The sequence below is a fragment of the Olea europaea genome, unplaced genomic scaffold (genome assembly GCF_002742605.1).
Source record: "Olea europaea var. sylvestris unplaced genomic scaffold, O_europaea_v1 scaffold2476, whole genome shotgun sequence".
In the NCBI taxonomy this organism is placed as follows: Eukaryota; Viridiplantae; Streptophyta; class Magnoliopsida; order Lamiales; family Oleaceae; genus Olea; species Olea europaea.
The window spans coordinates 13,369-29,289 of NW_019242977.1; the positions used below are offsets into that span (position 1 = coordinate 13,369).

The 15,921-nt window shown below is 31.3% G+C and overlaps 1 protein-coding gene and 1 long non-coding RNA gene across 2 annotated transcripts; both read right to left on the reverse strand.

The window, feature by feature from the left end:
- Positions 1-1,941: 1,941 nt before the first annotated feature.
- On the reverse strand, positions 1,942-3,187 carry LOC111382351 (protein LURP-one-related 8-like). The gene is made up of 2 exons (XM_023006291.1): positions 2,773-3,187; positions 1,942-2,567 (listed from the first exon to the last, which is right to left on the reverse strand). Exons 1-2 carry the CDS (start codon positions 3,007-3,009, stop codon positions 2,205-2,207), a joined length of 600 nt encoding a protein of 199 aa, XP_022862059.1. The 5' UTR covers positions 3,010-3,187; the 3' UTR covers positions 1,942-2,204.
- A 9,989-nt stretch (positions 3,188-13,176) lies between these two features.
- On the reverse strand, positions 13,177-15,614 carry LOC111382350. Its single transcript, XR_002700493.1, has 3 exons — positions 15,490-15,614; positions 13,940-14,037; positions 13,177-13,847 (listed from the first exon to the last, which is right to left on the reverse strand). It is a non-coding gene; the product is annotated as an uncharacterized LOC111382350 (long non-coding RNA).
- Between the last annotated feature and the right edge of the window lie 307 nt (positions 15,615-15,921).

Here is a 15,921-nt window from a genome sequence, read left to right on the forward strand (position 1 = left end):
ACCCTTATTTTGTATATATAAGAGTCGAAAAATAGGTCAAAAATGGTTCCAAAAGAGTTTGAATCGTGAAAGTAAACTCTTGATTCATTTTTTAGTTATACCAGTGCGTGCGGACAGGTATAACTATCGTGTACGCACTGTTGATCTAAATGGTTCTCGAGTCATTAAAATTTCTATCTCGTACACACACAACCCACGTGCGCACATGTTTGCGGAGTTCGTCCCTGAGCAGCTTTCGGTGTTTTGATCGTAACTTTCTCTTTTGACATCTGATTTAGGTGATTCAAAATGTATTTGAAAAGAGGATTCAAAGGACTACAATTCTTCTAGAAGTACAAATTTTCTAATTCAAGTGTTTGCTATCCGAAAAATGGGTCACAAGTTGATGCTAAAATTCTAAGCATAACTTCTTCTTCTTCTTCTTCTTTTTTTTTTTTTTTTGGAAATTGATTTGTAAAAACATTTCAACTATATTTCACTCCGTTGACCTCCCATTAATTATATGTGATCTTCAGTCATCATTTTATTGTTCAAATCAATTATTGAATATTTACATTTTGATCCTCAAACTTTGAATTTCTTTTATTTTTAACCCTTTTTGTTCATTTATTCCAATTCCACCAATTTGCACCGAGTTCAACCTAATAAACATAATTAAGCTATAACTTATCTAAATTGCTAACAAATACCCCAATTTAATGGCCTAGAAAAGCATACAAAATACACTTATCAATTGGGCCAGAGGACGGAGATAGTTGGAGGGCATTACATGTTATTAAAAAACATGTTGAGAACATTTACCCCCGTGTGACCTTCATTATTTGGATTTATAATGGAGGAATAGTATTTTTTGAAAAATGATGGTTGTAAAAGAATGAAAAGTTTTCGATTTGTGTGAAATATTATTTTATTGAAAATTGTGGTTGAAAATAGGTGAGAAAAAAATTTAAATTAAATTGATGAGTTTTAAAGGGGGGGCCAAACGGGGGGCTTAGTTCCAACAATGTGGTCCCATTACCGAAATTGTGATTACATTACTAAAGAAAAATATTAGGGCCTGTTTGATATGGGATATTCTCCATGGAATTTTTTTTTTTATTTTCCAACTTTTTTGTTGTTTGGCAAAATTTTTTTCCATGGAATTCATTTTCCATCTTTTCTCCACACATGTCCATTTTTCATGAATTGGTAGAAAATTAATTCTCACCAAAACAATAAAAATTGGTTTTCCAGTTTTTTTTTCTTCAGCAATGGGAATAAATTTTATCCACAATTGTAAAAAATTATATCTCTTTAATGGACAATTCTCATGAAAAACAAAGTCAAACGAACAACAAAAGATTCAAAATTCCAATTTTTTTAGATGAAAAATTATATCAATCAAAAATATTAATTGAAAATTTCCAGGTAAACAAGTTCTAGGCAATTCAATTCCCTAAAATTCATTTTTTTTCCATCCAAATTCCATCATTAAAATCAAACAGACCCTTTGAGTAAGATCATGTAATTCCAATTTGTGAATGGGGGTGAGCTTTTAACTATTGAGGCGTGGGAAAGATTAGGATGTAGTCAACAGTTTGTGCAAAATTTCAAATCCAATTTGGGATTGGAAAAAAATTGATATACGTAATCGATCATCTCATAATTCCAATCAAAATCTGTAACTATTAATTTTTTAATTGGGAACAGTTTATTAAACAGTTTAAACTATAAATAAATAGAAATGAATGATAGATAAATAAGTAGTACTCGTAAATTTCGTGAAATATATAAATAAAAAATAATTTGACTGATCAGAATTGAAAAATTTATCATGTTAAATTCGATAACCGTGTTTTTCAACGTAACACTCATAAAATTTGATACAATTAACAGCTTTTTCAAACACCGAAATTACTCGAGATGGTGTGAAATTTCGTAATTAAAAAAAGATCCAGGAGCAACTACAGGAAAACTGCTAATTAATAATCACAATCAAGCTCGACTACTCCCTGCAAAATATAAAACAAGTACAAGGATTTGCAGTCGTACAAGCAAATACATGGAGCAAATTCCATTAGTTTGTTGAGCGATATTTATACCTATGATATATTATGCACCTAAGAGAAGAGCTTAATCTTTTATCAAAAACGAAAAGATCAAGCTAAATACAAAACGAAATTAAATCTTGTCTATCGGTGAAAATATTTGGGATGAAATCAAATTCAGAGACCCCGCCGGGAAATGGTGGAAGACCCGAACATCTGATCGAGGATGATGACAATAGCCATGGCAGTAGCCATATCGAATTCAGGCTCTACGATTAGACGGAATACATCCATTCCGAAAGCTACGCCTTTGACGGCTGCCTCTTTCGGCTTGATCTCAGCCACTTGCCGTCGGTTCTCATCGTACATGGCACAGCACCGCTGCACGTAGGACCCCTCAATCACGTGACCTGCTTTTGGATTCCCGTCCGGGGAGCTCATGCGAGCTAAGCACTTTGTATTCAAGAGATTGATGCTTTTCCTCACCGAAAACCTTGGATCCGTTGAAGTCTCACCGCCAAACACCAACCAGCTCAGTTTCTGGTACACGGTATTAAAGGGTAAGTCTCACATATATAAGGATTGATTTTTTAACATATAACTTCAAGATTATGATACCGGAGTCATTAAGCTCAAATAAATAATTCAATCATTGATTGATATGTTCAATAGCCGCAATAGAATTAGAGTAAACAAAATTTTAAGTTATTTTTCATTTTTACTACAGTCAAGTAATAACAAGTACCTTGCGGCGGATAGTGAAGAGAGAGTTGCCGGAAGCGTCCATGAGAACAATTTGAGCATTATTATGGGACATGTAATTGTCAACTCGAAAGACTAGGTTGCCCTTGGCGTCAAACACGGTGAAGCCATCGCAGTTAAATAGCAGCGATTTCTTCCACACGGTCAGGACCGCCGGGGAGCCATTGCTAGAGGGTGGCGCTAGCGCTGGGACGGTGGCTTTTGGGTGTACCTTTGTCATTATGATCAACGTCTGCAACTCTTTTAGAAGATAGGAGAGAGAGAGAGAGGCGAAGATTAGGACTGAGATTGGTGGTTGTTCTTGGGACTATATGCAGCTATATATATAGCTATATTTTGTAAATTATATTCACCAATCGGAGATGGGAGGCTTATTTATCTTTGGTCAATTGCAAAAGAAACAAAATAAAGAGGTGGGGACGGATATATAGAAGGAAGTAAACAACAAAACAGCATCAACAAAGAAGCGTTTTTAAGCATATCTTTAAGAAAATAACAGTATCGTTAGCATAGGAGTATTAGTCGTAGTCCACAAGTTTTGTTGTTTTTTTCAATTAAAAAATAGCAATCAGCCAATGCATTTTGGAACTTCGTGCATGTTTGATAGTGATTTTTCTTCTAAAGAAATCAATTTTTTAATCGTTATTTAACTATTTCATCCATCATTTTTAACTTCTTTTCTTACAGATAGGACACACTTTTCTTTTTAACGATCAAAAAATCAATTCTCAAAATTAATACCAAACAAGCCTGAAATATGCACGCTCAATTAGAAAATGTTGAAAATAATTAGAGAAAGAAGTTATCTTGTTAAGAAGAGTAATTCGAAATTTCAAATATTGATTATTGTTTTAAGTTTGAGCGATACTTAATTTTGCCATCGACGCGTATTTATAAGATAGTGGTTCGATTGAAATTAAACTATTTTTTAAACTCTTATATGAAATTGAGCTCCTATTTGATTTCCATTTTTATAAAAATAAAAATGAAAAATATAATCGTTATGGGATATAAAGTCAAATATGGCCCCCGTTTGTTTCCAATTTTCGTCCATTAAAATGAAAAATATGACTGTTATCTATCATATTAAACCACCATATTTGACTTTTTATCTTTTATGTGGGGCTCGTAACGACTATATTTTTCATTCTCATTTTTACATTAATGTGCATCAAATGATGCTATGGTGGCTTGATGTGATGGATAAAAGTCATATTTTTCATTTTTGAAGTCAAATAATGGAAATCAAACGGGGCTGAGTATCAAGTTTCAATCTTGAAAGAGAAATATTGTTAAAATATACCTCAAATTTTACTATGTTAATTATTATTCTAATATATAAAATTACTAGATATTTTATCCACATTACGATTAGAGAGGAAAGAGATTTAGGATTAAACAAAGACAAAGAAGATATTAGTTTAATCTAATGATAACTTTATTTAATATTGCCAAATAGGGAAGTAGATAAGCGTTGGCTCAAAGCCAAAACATCATTAACAAATTGGTTGAAAACAGTATATATAATTATTAAGTACAGTAAATGAAAATTGTGGCGGAGGACCAATTCAAGTGTTTGTCATCAACCCAAATCCTAGATATTTTGAGTTTTCTGAGTAAAAACTAAGAACCAATCAAATCAAATGGGACAAAACAAGTGAATTGATAAAGGGCTTAAGTGCGTGGGTTCGTTGGGCGGTTGGAATGGACGGACAGGATTGTTATTTGAATCATTAGATATTACAAATTTCAACTATGTAATAATGGTATTTATTTGGTAATGATAACGTCAATTCACCGCCCCATACAAGACTTCGACTCTCAACAATTCATTTGATTAATTAATTTATGCTATGCTTACGCTTCCTATTACTACTTGTTTTGTCCTTACTAATTACGAGAGGTAAATGTACGCATTTATGTGTAATAGTAATTACGGTTTTAAATCTTTCATTTTTTATAAACTTTATCCAAATATTTCATTTGTGTCATCTATAGTTCCAATCAATTCATTTAGTTGCAGTTCAAGAACAAATTCACGTTTCCATCTAGTTGACCATCAGTTAGCTACAGAGACGGATATAGGGGGGACTGGGCTGGGCTGTAGTCCCCCCCAAGGCACAAGAAAATTATTTTTTTAATGCATTTTTCTTTTTTTCAAAAAAAAAAAAGTTTTTTGCGTGTAATTTTTTTTTCACGTATTAGCTCAATTTGAAATTTTGTAACCCGATCTTGAATCCGTCCCTAGTTAGCTATAAAAAAAATTTGATTCTTTTAACTGCTTTTGAACTATTTTAGGAGGATAAAATGATAAATTACTCTTTTAAAATAAATTACCCTTTTAAAATTGATCAAAATTAGCCAAAAGAGCTCAATTTTTTAAATTTCTAATCAATGGGATGGAAACCGTCCATTTGTCCTTTTGCTACAACTAAATTAAAGGTTTAGATTGTAGGCAAAACTGATGAAAGATTTGGGTAAAATTTGCAAAAAAAAATAAAAAATTTAGAACCGCAACTGTAATTATTCCTGCAATTTACACCTTTCAAGACTGTAGAGTTGGGTTTAATAAATAAGTTTTTAAGGCTTTGATGATTGTTTACCTAATTATTATACTTTTTTCCTTATAGGGATGAATTGGCACGAGATTTGTTACCATTGGTACCATTTTAGGTCATCCACTGCAACTTTATACCAACACAAAAAGGTATGATAGTAATGTTTTTGCAAAATTTTCCTACCATGGTTTAAAAAATAAAACATTTTGCAACTATGAAAATTACACTAAATGAAAGCCAACACAATTAGTCATCAACCTAAACGCCACAACAATTATAATCAACCATTATCATTCTCTATATATCGATTTGTTGTTACTGCCATAACACGATTAATCAAAGTTCAACAACCCGATTCTGAGCAATTCAAATTCAGTGACTTAATTTCTAGTGAGGAAAAAGCTTAGGGACCGCTGATACAATTAATTCATTGAAGAAAGATGTGCATCAAGACGATCAACATGATCTCAACCCGAGAACATATTCTTGAAAGTCAATCGCCAAATACTTTTCTTCTAATTCACTACACAACTATCAAACATATTTAGATGTGATACCATCAAGTTTTTGAGGAACAGTAGTTTGGTTTTGCTAATAATTAGATTTTTAGTAAATTGTAATAAAAGTTGATGAAATATCTGATTGAAAATTTTACAAAAGCTATGGAGGTTCCGTAACATGAGTTCAGATTTTTATCAACTTTTTTGACTAAACAAAACATGACAACATAATACAACCACTTATAACTAGCTTAAACTAGTTCAAACATATAAAACATTAAGGGTGCGTTTGATTACAAGTAGGAAAATTACATGGAAAGAAAATGAATTCCAGGGAATTGAATTACCTAGAAATTGTTTTCATGGAAATTGTAAATTATTGTGTTTGATTGTATAAATTTTTCATGTGGAAAATGTTGAAGTAAAAGTATTTTTTGATGTTCGTTTGACTTTGTTTTACGTGGAAATTGTCAATTTCAGGGATATCCTCTTTTACAATTATTCCTAAAATTTGTTCCCATTGCCAACAATTAAAAAAAAAATAAAAAAAGCAAAAAAAAAATAAAATAAAAATAAGGTGGAAAACCAAAAACCACCTATGCCCTAGGAAAAAAAGGTGGAAAATCACGCTTTAAGGTGTTGTACCTAGAAATTCATGGAAAATCAATTCCTTGGAAAATTTCGTCAATCAAACAGGTCAAAAGTGGAAGTTGGAATTCGAATTTCAAGTTCCATGGAAAATTTCGTGTAATCAAACGGGGCCTAAACAAAATTGAAATTCAAATAAATTGTAACATGTAAGAAGAAAATACGCCTAAATATCTTGAGAAAAATCTAGCAAAAGCAGTGTTTCTGATAACATAAAAGCACTGCCGACAATGGCCGCATTAGAAGAGAGAATATATCCCAGTGATTATCAGAGCCCACCATCACCATCACTAGACTAAAACAAGCTTCACGTGTTCAATTCTCTGTTGTTGTCCGTAGGTCGACAATGTCGGCAAAGCTTTTGCACAATCACATTTGGTTAGGTTACACGAATCGAACACGTTAACTAGCTGGAACTCATCACCACCCTACCCTTTTCTTCCTTACTTTATTCTTCCATCTTATTCTTCAAAGTGGGCCGATGAATATGAGGATGATAATCAAGCACTGAAAGAGTGACCTCAGGAACAATACATACGTGGAGTTTTATACATGGTTGTTTATTTTGAAGTTCTTATGATGTCTAATCTGTTATATTCTGATGCTTGAGTTGAAAATTCACTGATAATGCGTTGGCACAGTTTAATGACGTTCATCTAAGCCTAAAAGAGCAAGTTGAATAATAGAATTGCGTGTGAACACGAATGGATTAGACAATCGCTATTTACAAAGTTAAAATAGCACATTTTTCTTGTTTAATGAAGCATGATTTCCCTAGTGGGGCATGTCTTGGAATATCGTACCTACTTTGTTCATATCTTAAGCTGCTACTCTTATTCGTCCGCGTGATTTAGTGGGTCGACTAGATTTATAGGATTGTGAGAGTTCGGATCAATCAATTCAATTTAGAATAATGCTATTTAGTACTACTGGTGTTACAACACCAGTTTAGATAATACTAAATATCATTATATAAATAACATAATTTCATCTTTAATTGAATCTATTACATAATATCACATAGTTTGACGTTCTAGCACCACTGGTACTATATAACTTTATTTTCCAATTTATCTTGATTGAAAGTACAAGTTTTTTTTGTCACGTTTTGATAGTTAAAGTCTTTCACATGGCATGCCATATGAGTCATGAATACAAACATATAATCAATTGTTAATTTTTTTCAACTCAAATGTATTTTGATGGAACTACTTTTCTTCCTCACCATTTCTTTTATCTTATTTTCTAAAGTCGGCAGAACCCCATGTGGAGAAAGACGAAATTAATAGAGAGAATTGTTTTCTATTGGAAAGTAACTTGACTTGGGAGTGATATTTATGTTGGGTATCCACCCATGACTTTTGGTTGGATTGGATCAAATGCTCAATTTAACAAATTGATTCAATTAAAAAAAGGTTGAATGGTAATTACGATTGACAATGGAATTAACTAGAAGACTGTAGCTACGACCTAAATTATTGTAATAAGGAAACCATGCATGCATATTGTCTTTCCTTGTGGAGAATGGAAAAAGGAAAGGACAATGCTACACGTATCGAATTTTTTTATCGAATCTTTTATCTACTACTCACAAAAAGAGTTGAGATCACATGTCGACATTTTTAAATTCACGCAGGGCCTGCATGCATTTGTAAGAGGGGCGACATCATTCGATACATATGGAATAATCCAAAAGGAAAAGATGCGTCTCACTAAGATCTTCTTTCTTTGTGACAAAAATCATTTGTTGATGCCTCATTATACTATATATATAAAGGATGAATTGTGAAGAAATTGAAAAGTATGCGGGAGACCCCAATCAATCCGAAACAGTGAGAAGCCCAAGAGCAACGATATAGAAAATCGTACAAGCTGGACAATTTGCGCAATTGTTGATATCTCATGCTTCACAACTCATTGATATTAAGATCCAACGATTAAGATCAACATCTAACGATTTATCCGAGAGGAATATCTACATGAGAAGTAGCAAATTTTACATTATTGGTTTTTTAGCAGTATTCCAAGAATAATTTTTCTTGAGAGAGAGTTGTGTTTGGGTCAATTGTTATAATTGGGGATGAAAGGTATAACATGGTCGTGTCAGGAACTGCTTGAATTCTTGATATTTATTGTGCTGAGTGGCTGTGCTAAAAATAGGTGCAATTCTTGATATAGCTGTGCCTGTAGGGTTCACTAGATAGATTGTGGGCTTCCAACTCTGTTAGATGTCGATTTCGTCAAAATGTATTCTTGATGTGGTATTTGTTAGGCTCGTGTTAACAAGAGAAGAAATCATTGTATCCATTATACTTCATTATAATGAAAGATTATTCAAAATTGAACCGTAATGTAAGCATATTATCAAACCAAATTAAATATTGTGTCATTTTATGACGAACAATATTTATTTGGTTGATACTCTATTTGAGTTATTAGACTTGCACACAGAAGAGAAATTTATTTACGCCACTGCACTGTTACTAGATATCATATGAGATATTGACCTAATTTGTGTGCAACCTATCTGTCCTATTCGGTAAAAAAAAAAAATAGAGATCCGATGTGAAAAATAATGGGTTAAATTAGGAGAATTATGCTAGTTGTACATTATTTGTATACAACTTGTATTACATTTGAATATGTGGCAAAATCGATATCATTGATTGTTGTAAGTGTTGGAGAAATCAATGGTAAAATTGTGCGTCACATGGTACAATATAAAGCATGATGTCAACTAGAATGTATGTGTAAAGATTGTAGGAGAATTAGGATATGATTGGTGAAACGTAGTTTATATGATCAAGATGAACTAATCGCATGAAACTAGGGTGCGTTTGTTTGTTGTTTTCAAACTATTTTTAGTTTTGCAAAATACTAAAAATGTGTTTGATTTGATATTTTTGCAAATGTACTTTCGAAAACAAAGTTAAACTTATAACATAAAACTCAAAATACATTTTTTGTCGTTTTGAATGTTTTTAGTTAAAATTTTGAAAACACTCAAAAAATGGAAAACAAGCGTTTATAATTTTTTTTTAAAAAATAAAAATAAAAATAAAAATATAAAATTTTAACAATAAAATTTAAAAAATATAAAAATATAAAAATAAAATCTAAAATTCTAAAAATAAAATTAAAAAATTTCTAGTAAAAAAAAAAAAGTCCAAACTGTTAATGATTATTTAAATAAATGCAAATAAAAAAATCTCAATCCATGGCATTAATTTTTATTTTTTTTCCCTATATTTTGAACTCAATTTATATTTACTTTTATTTTACTTTTGTAACAAGAAAAAATATTATAAGAATCACTAATTTTAAAATGTTATATAATTTGAGAATCTATTAACATAAAGTTGTTCCATTTTTACAATGCAATTAAATTTTATAAAATAAAATGTCATAAAAAACAAAATTTCAAACTAAACGTTTTTTTTTCTAATTTTTTGTTTTGCGAAATAATTTTTCAAAAAGACAATTTAAATGCAGATAACTAGAAATGAACTGAAAACTGAAAACTAAAATACAAACCAAACTTTTCCTAAAATTTCCAATTTTACTATATGACAAAATGATCACTAACACTAATATTATATAACCTATGTTTCTTCCAAATGAATAACATTATTCTTGTAAATAAGCTCGTCGTATTCAATGTCACCTACTTCACATAAAAGAGTTAGAATCCTAGGCGGAGAAGGAGAAATCAATTCAAATTGTTCTTCCTTGGAAGTACTATAGACTGCGTTTTTGGTGAGTTGGAAAGGGCGCATGGCATGAGTTATGACCAACACCTCTTAGCTTTCCGACCAAGGACCCACTTTGTTAGGACAGACTCTTTAATTCATGTGAGCTGTTTTATTTGACATGTGTCCCCACAATGATTCAACATCCACGGAATGTTTGACTACTGACTACTGTTATGAAGGTTTAAGCTACTTTCTAGTAATTTATAGAATAAAGCTCCCAGACCCTTCTACACAGAACCTGTACAGACATTTTTATATAGGGCCTGTACAGGGGTTCTCACATGGAGGTAGATCTCACATGTGGATCCCATTTGTGGAGTTCATCTTCGTGTGTGTGCACCTGTACAAACCCTGTGCAAAAGGGTCTGTGCAGGTAGCACAACTGTAATTTATATCCCTAATTATTTTGTTTTTAGGTAACAAATTTAGAAAGTTACTGGCAAAATAACTTTCTAATTTACACAAACAAAGAAATTATTTATTTTTAAAACTTAATGGTTACTGAAGATTTAACCTTTTTAAACTTGGCTAAACACATTCAAAGTCCCAAATCAACCATCAAAACGTTATTTTTTATTAATTATTGGGGTATTGTGTACAAAATGTACATGGATACTCAAACTCAAACCTGCAATTTAAATAGAAAACTATTTAAGGGTCCATTTTGTATGACTTTTGAAAAGTCAAACAGAGTTTTTGAATTAGTTTGGCTAATTTTATGAAAGAACTTCTAGTAGTTAGAAAAACTTAAGAGGAATTTGGTCTAATGTGACTTCCTCTACAATTATTTTTGAAATAAGAAGTTCTTTTAAAAATTAATTTTTAAACAAAAATTAAGATAGTTTCATCCAAAAGTTTTTCTACAAAAGGTAAAAGATATTGCAAATGGACCTTAAATAAAATAAAAAAAAAAAGGTTAAACCCTAACCTTAAGGGTTCTTCACCACTCCTGCCCTGGAGCATCGTGAGGGAGGTAAATCGCAGATTATGTCTCCAAGGGTACATGGTGGAAGGCTGCTTGTACACTTGCACTTACCCAAGAGCCAAATCCATATTTCAGGATTCGAACCCTTGACGCAGCAGCCTCAAGTAAAGCTGGATTTCTCCACCCTCCCCTTTTAGCACTTGGAGATATGACCTGGGGGCGCAAATGGACCTTAAATGATAGTACACATTGATGTGAATCTTGAAAGCTAACTTGTCCAGTATAGGACATGAATAAGTTTTCTTCCATTCTTCAATTCTGGCGATTTAATTTTTCTTGATATTACATTTAGCCTACGTTTGAGTCACATTTTGGGGAAAAAAAGTATTTTAAAATAGTTTTTTTGGAGAATATGTAGTTAAAAAATAAGAAAGAATTTTAGTTTACGTGTAAATTTATTTTATTGAAAAATGTGTAATTGAAAATGAATATGAAAAAATGAGTGTTTGATAAAATGGGGTTCAAACAAGGGCTTAGTAATTTTTAACACGTTAAGGGTAATATTTTATGTTGTTAGAGCATTTCCAAGAAGTTCTGTAAATACAAAATACTCTTTATTTTAAAGAGCTACTAAAAATTAAGCTTTATGAAAACTCTCTATTTTAACTTTTTAAAATATAGAGTAAATTTGACTTTCTAAATTTAGATAGCCAAATCAACTATCTATTCTTATTGTACTGTGATTGCATTTAAGTCGTCATAGATTTCATTTCAATACTCCACTTTTTAAATTATTCAAACTACATTTAAATTGATTGGTCGTTGACATATAAAAAAACAATATTAAATAAAATAAGAGGAGAAATCAATAAATGTTTCTTGAGCAAAGTTAAATGAAGAGCCAAAATAGAGAATGTTATTGAGCTGCATGAAAATTTTGGCTCTCTTAATTTAAAGATAATTTCTCTTTCGCGGATTTTTCGTAGACATAATTGAATTTGAAAATATCCAAAAAATTGTCACTTTTACTAATGGTGCTAAAAAAGTCACTTTCTTGGCTTGAAAGGTCCAAATTACCCTTATTGATAGCCTTTTAGGACAATTTAATGCTCATTAATACTTGATTTGAATGTCATTAGTGTTATGATGTGATGATTTAATTAGTGTACTATAAACATTGGATATACGTATATTATATTGGGTAATAGGAATTTTCTTAATTAAAAAAGAAAAAAGATTTTAAAAAGTGAACATAAACAAATTTCTTCTACCATTAATTAACCTTAACTTTCTAATCATTTTCTCAATTCCTTCATCAAGAAGACAATACTATTGAATTTATCATTCATTTTGAGAGGTTAGAGATACAACATGGTGATATTTATTCGAAATTTTTGAAATTATTATTCATTGATTTGTTTGGTTTTTCAAAATCTTGTGGAATAAAGATACCAACATCCTCTACAAAATATTGTTAAGAATTCCATATTTAATAAAACATTGAAGTATTTATTTGGAAAGATGTTGTCATATTATAGTTGAGAATTAATTATCTCTATTAATATTTTGAATAAATTATTTCAATCAAATCTCATAAATGTTTTTAGGGGTTGCCTCTTTAATGATTTATAGCGCAAATTATTTGGGAAGAAGATTTTATCATGTGGTAGTACAATATTGACGACAACACTTAATGTGATGAAGAATTTGTTTCAATCACCCTGTCATTTTTGATAGTTCAATTGTTGAATTCGACATTTAAAAATCGTCATGTTAAAAATTTTAATTGTTGGTAGAGATAAATTGAGTGTCCGTGGAAATTTATTCTATGCATTTTTCAAATTGAAACATTGACTAGATTGAAATGATCAAAGACCTCATCGTTTTTGAAGAATGCCTCGTACGTATATTGTTGCGGTTGTTTTGAAGACGTCCCACTAAGAAGCCATGGCGATCGATTATTAAGCCTTTTACCAACTTCAGGAATCGCCTCAAATGCCCATATTTGTAAAAAAAAATACCATTGTTACAAAAGTTTCCATACACGTGACAATATATTTTTATTGAAATAATAATGAATACATTTTTGAAAATAATTATTCATATTTGCATGGCAATGGAAAATCCATGAATCATATAACGGATTTCCTTCTCCTTCTTTGCTTTAGCCTTACGAAATTTCCATGTTCAACTACCCCTGAATCCCCTTAACAGATGATTGTACCTACTTTACCCCAAGGGTAATAAAAAAATATGTTTAGGTTGTCAACGATTGACAATATATCGATATCAATACCCACATTATTATCCAGATCATCGGATACTCCTTCGACAATTAAAGCAAGGTATAGCTTGTATCGATCAACTCGGGACGTCAATGGTCGGAGAAAAGCCTTTTCCAATTGGACACATGAAATTTTCTCCATGAATTTGAAGTATTTGTCCTTGAGTCTCATTTTTCCAGGACCATAATAAATTCATCACCTTCCTGGACGAGACCACATTTTAATCCCGTCACGATCGTAAGAGTACACGATAAGAACCTTTTCAGGTGCCCACATACATTGAATTTGCCTTATCAGTTTGAATGGATCTTGACACGACCCGTCCCGAATCACCCTAGTGGACCTGAAACGTGACGTACGCCAATGATAGATGCTGACTAGATTGACAATCTATCACCAAGGCTGACTATGAGTTATTTCAAAAAATGCAACAAAATCAAATGCTTATGTAAAACATAATGCAATGGATCCAAAATATTTACTTTGTGCTTCATCAATATGAATTATAACACTCAACATATCGTGTGGTTCTTATTCAGAAATCATTAGGCTTTTCCAGCTAAAAATGATCAATTTCCACCTGCAGGAAAAATTGTGGGAAAATATATGAGTTGATAACTCAGTGAGTGGAGAAGTTAAAAAATAATTATACTTTTTCAATTTTACATTTCTATCGAAAATGAAGTTCATATCATTTCATAATTCATAAGATAACATCATATAATTATAACCAAAAGTGAAATATTCACATAAGGTTGTAAAATATCATCTCAAAATCATAATATCACATCAGCTGATAATCATGCTATAATCACATCACATTAAACGTGCTGAAAAATCCACCAAAAATATACCCTCTGACTGAAATATATAATCCGCATCTCGGGCTAACAACTTTCGCCACGGGCCTTTGGCTCCCTCCATGGGCGAAAGCCGATTTCAAAGACTTCTCATAATCAATTCTAGAACACGGTTAAGGCCCCTCTGTGAACTATATGTACACGATCAAGATCAATGTCCGGTCAAAACCCTCCGTGTAGGATAGAACACGGACAAAACCCCTTTGTGAACTAGAAGAAGTATATAATCATGGGTACTTTTCTAGCCGATCTCAATATTGCATGTCTCACGTACCAAACAAATCTCAATATCACATGTCTTACATAACAAGTCACAAATATACCATAAATAATTTTTGATATTCCACATGTATCATAATAAAAGAGATTTCTATAATAACCATATAATTCGAACACATAATTGCATATAATTGCACATACTTTAACAATATACTTAATTTATATATACTTTAAAAATATTTATATTTTTCCACTCACAATACTATGTTCGCAAAATCAACCCAATTGATAAGCTGTTCTGATGTCAGTATCGTCGTCTGAAATACGATATAATTTTTAAATAAAGAATTAATTATTTTAAATAATTTTAATAATTAAATAGACAATACCCAAACTTAATCATTTCACATTTAAGTGATTTTCATAGTATATTTAATCATTAAAACTAATTTTTCTTTCATCTTACTCAATTTCATAGTTTATTATACTTAACCCCTTCAATAAAATTGAATTTAATCTAACAATCCAACAACTATAAAATCAAACATAACTTGACAATAGATAACTTTTTACTTACCTTTCAAAATTGAGGAATTCAAGCTTAATAACGTAAATCACTTATTTTCTAACAACATAAACGAACTTTCCTATTTTTATTTTTTTTCCCTCTTCTCCTTTTTTTCTTCTTCTTTCTTTCTCTTTTCCCTCCCTGCCCTCGTTTGCTTGGTGTGTGGGTTTGTGGGAGAAATGTATAGGTTTTGAACATGGGTGGATTGGTATAAATCAATCCACCGCCTCTCTCTTCTTTTTTGTTTTTTATTCTTTTTTTTTTTTGGGCTAAAGTTTGACTTTTTTTTTTCTTTTTTTTTGTTTTGTTTTTTTCAAAATTAAGGTATTACATATCTGAACACTAGTTATTGGATTAATTGTGTCAAGATTTGTATGTCAAGTACCTTAGCAAGGAACTCAAGGCATGAGTTGCCGAAATCTTCCAGCTTTCCATCATCAAAATTCTCCAATATGATTTTTAGGTACTTGAAATTGCTCATTCGAGATATATGGGTGCGTAAGCATGCATTTTTGGGAACAAATTACATATCTGAACACTAGTTATTGGATTAATTGTGTCAAGATTTGTATGTCAAGTACCTTAGCAAGGAACTCAAGGCATGAGTTGCCGAAATCTTCCAGCTTTCCATCATCAAAATTCTCCAATATGATTTTTAGGTACTTGAAATTGCTCATTCGAGATATATGGGTGCGTAAGCATGCATTTTTGGGAACAAGAAATTCAAAATTTATCTGCAAAAACTAGGTACAAGAACAAAGCAAAAAAGGTTGGATCATAATAATTAGTACATATTAATGCAAAACACACGTATAAG

Excerpts from the sequence above, each read along its gene's own strand:
- LOC111382351 (XM_023006291.1), bottom strand. The coding sequence starts at position 3,009 with ATGACAAAGGTACACCCAAAAGCCACCGTCCCAGCGCTAGCGCCACCC. Across the intron at positions 2,568-2,772 it reads TCTTCACTATCCGCCGCAAG|AAACTGAGCTGGTTGGTGTT; the intron begins GTACTTGTTATT and ends ACCGTGTACCAG.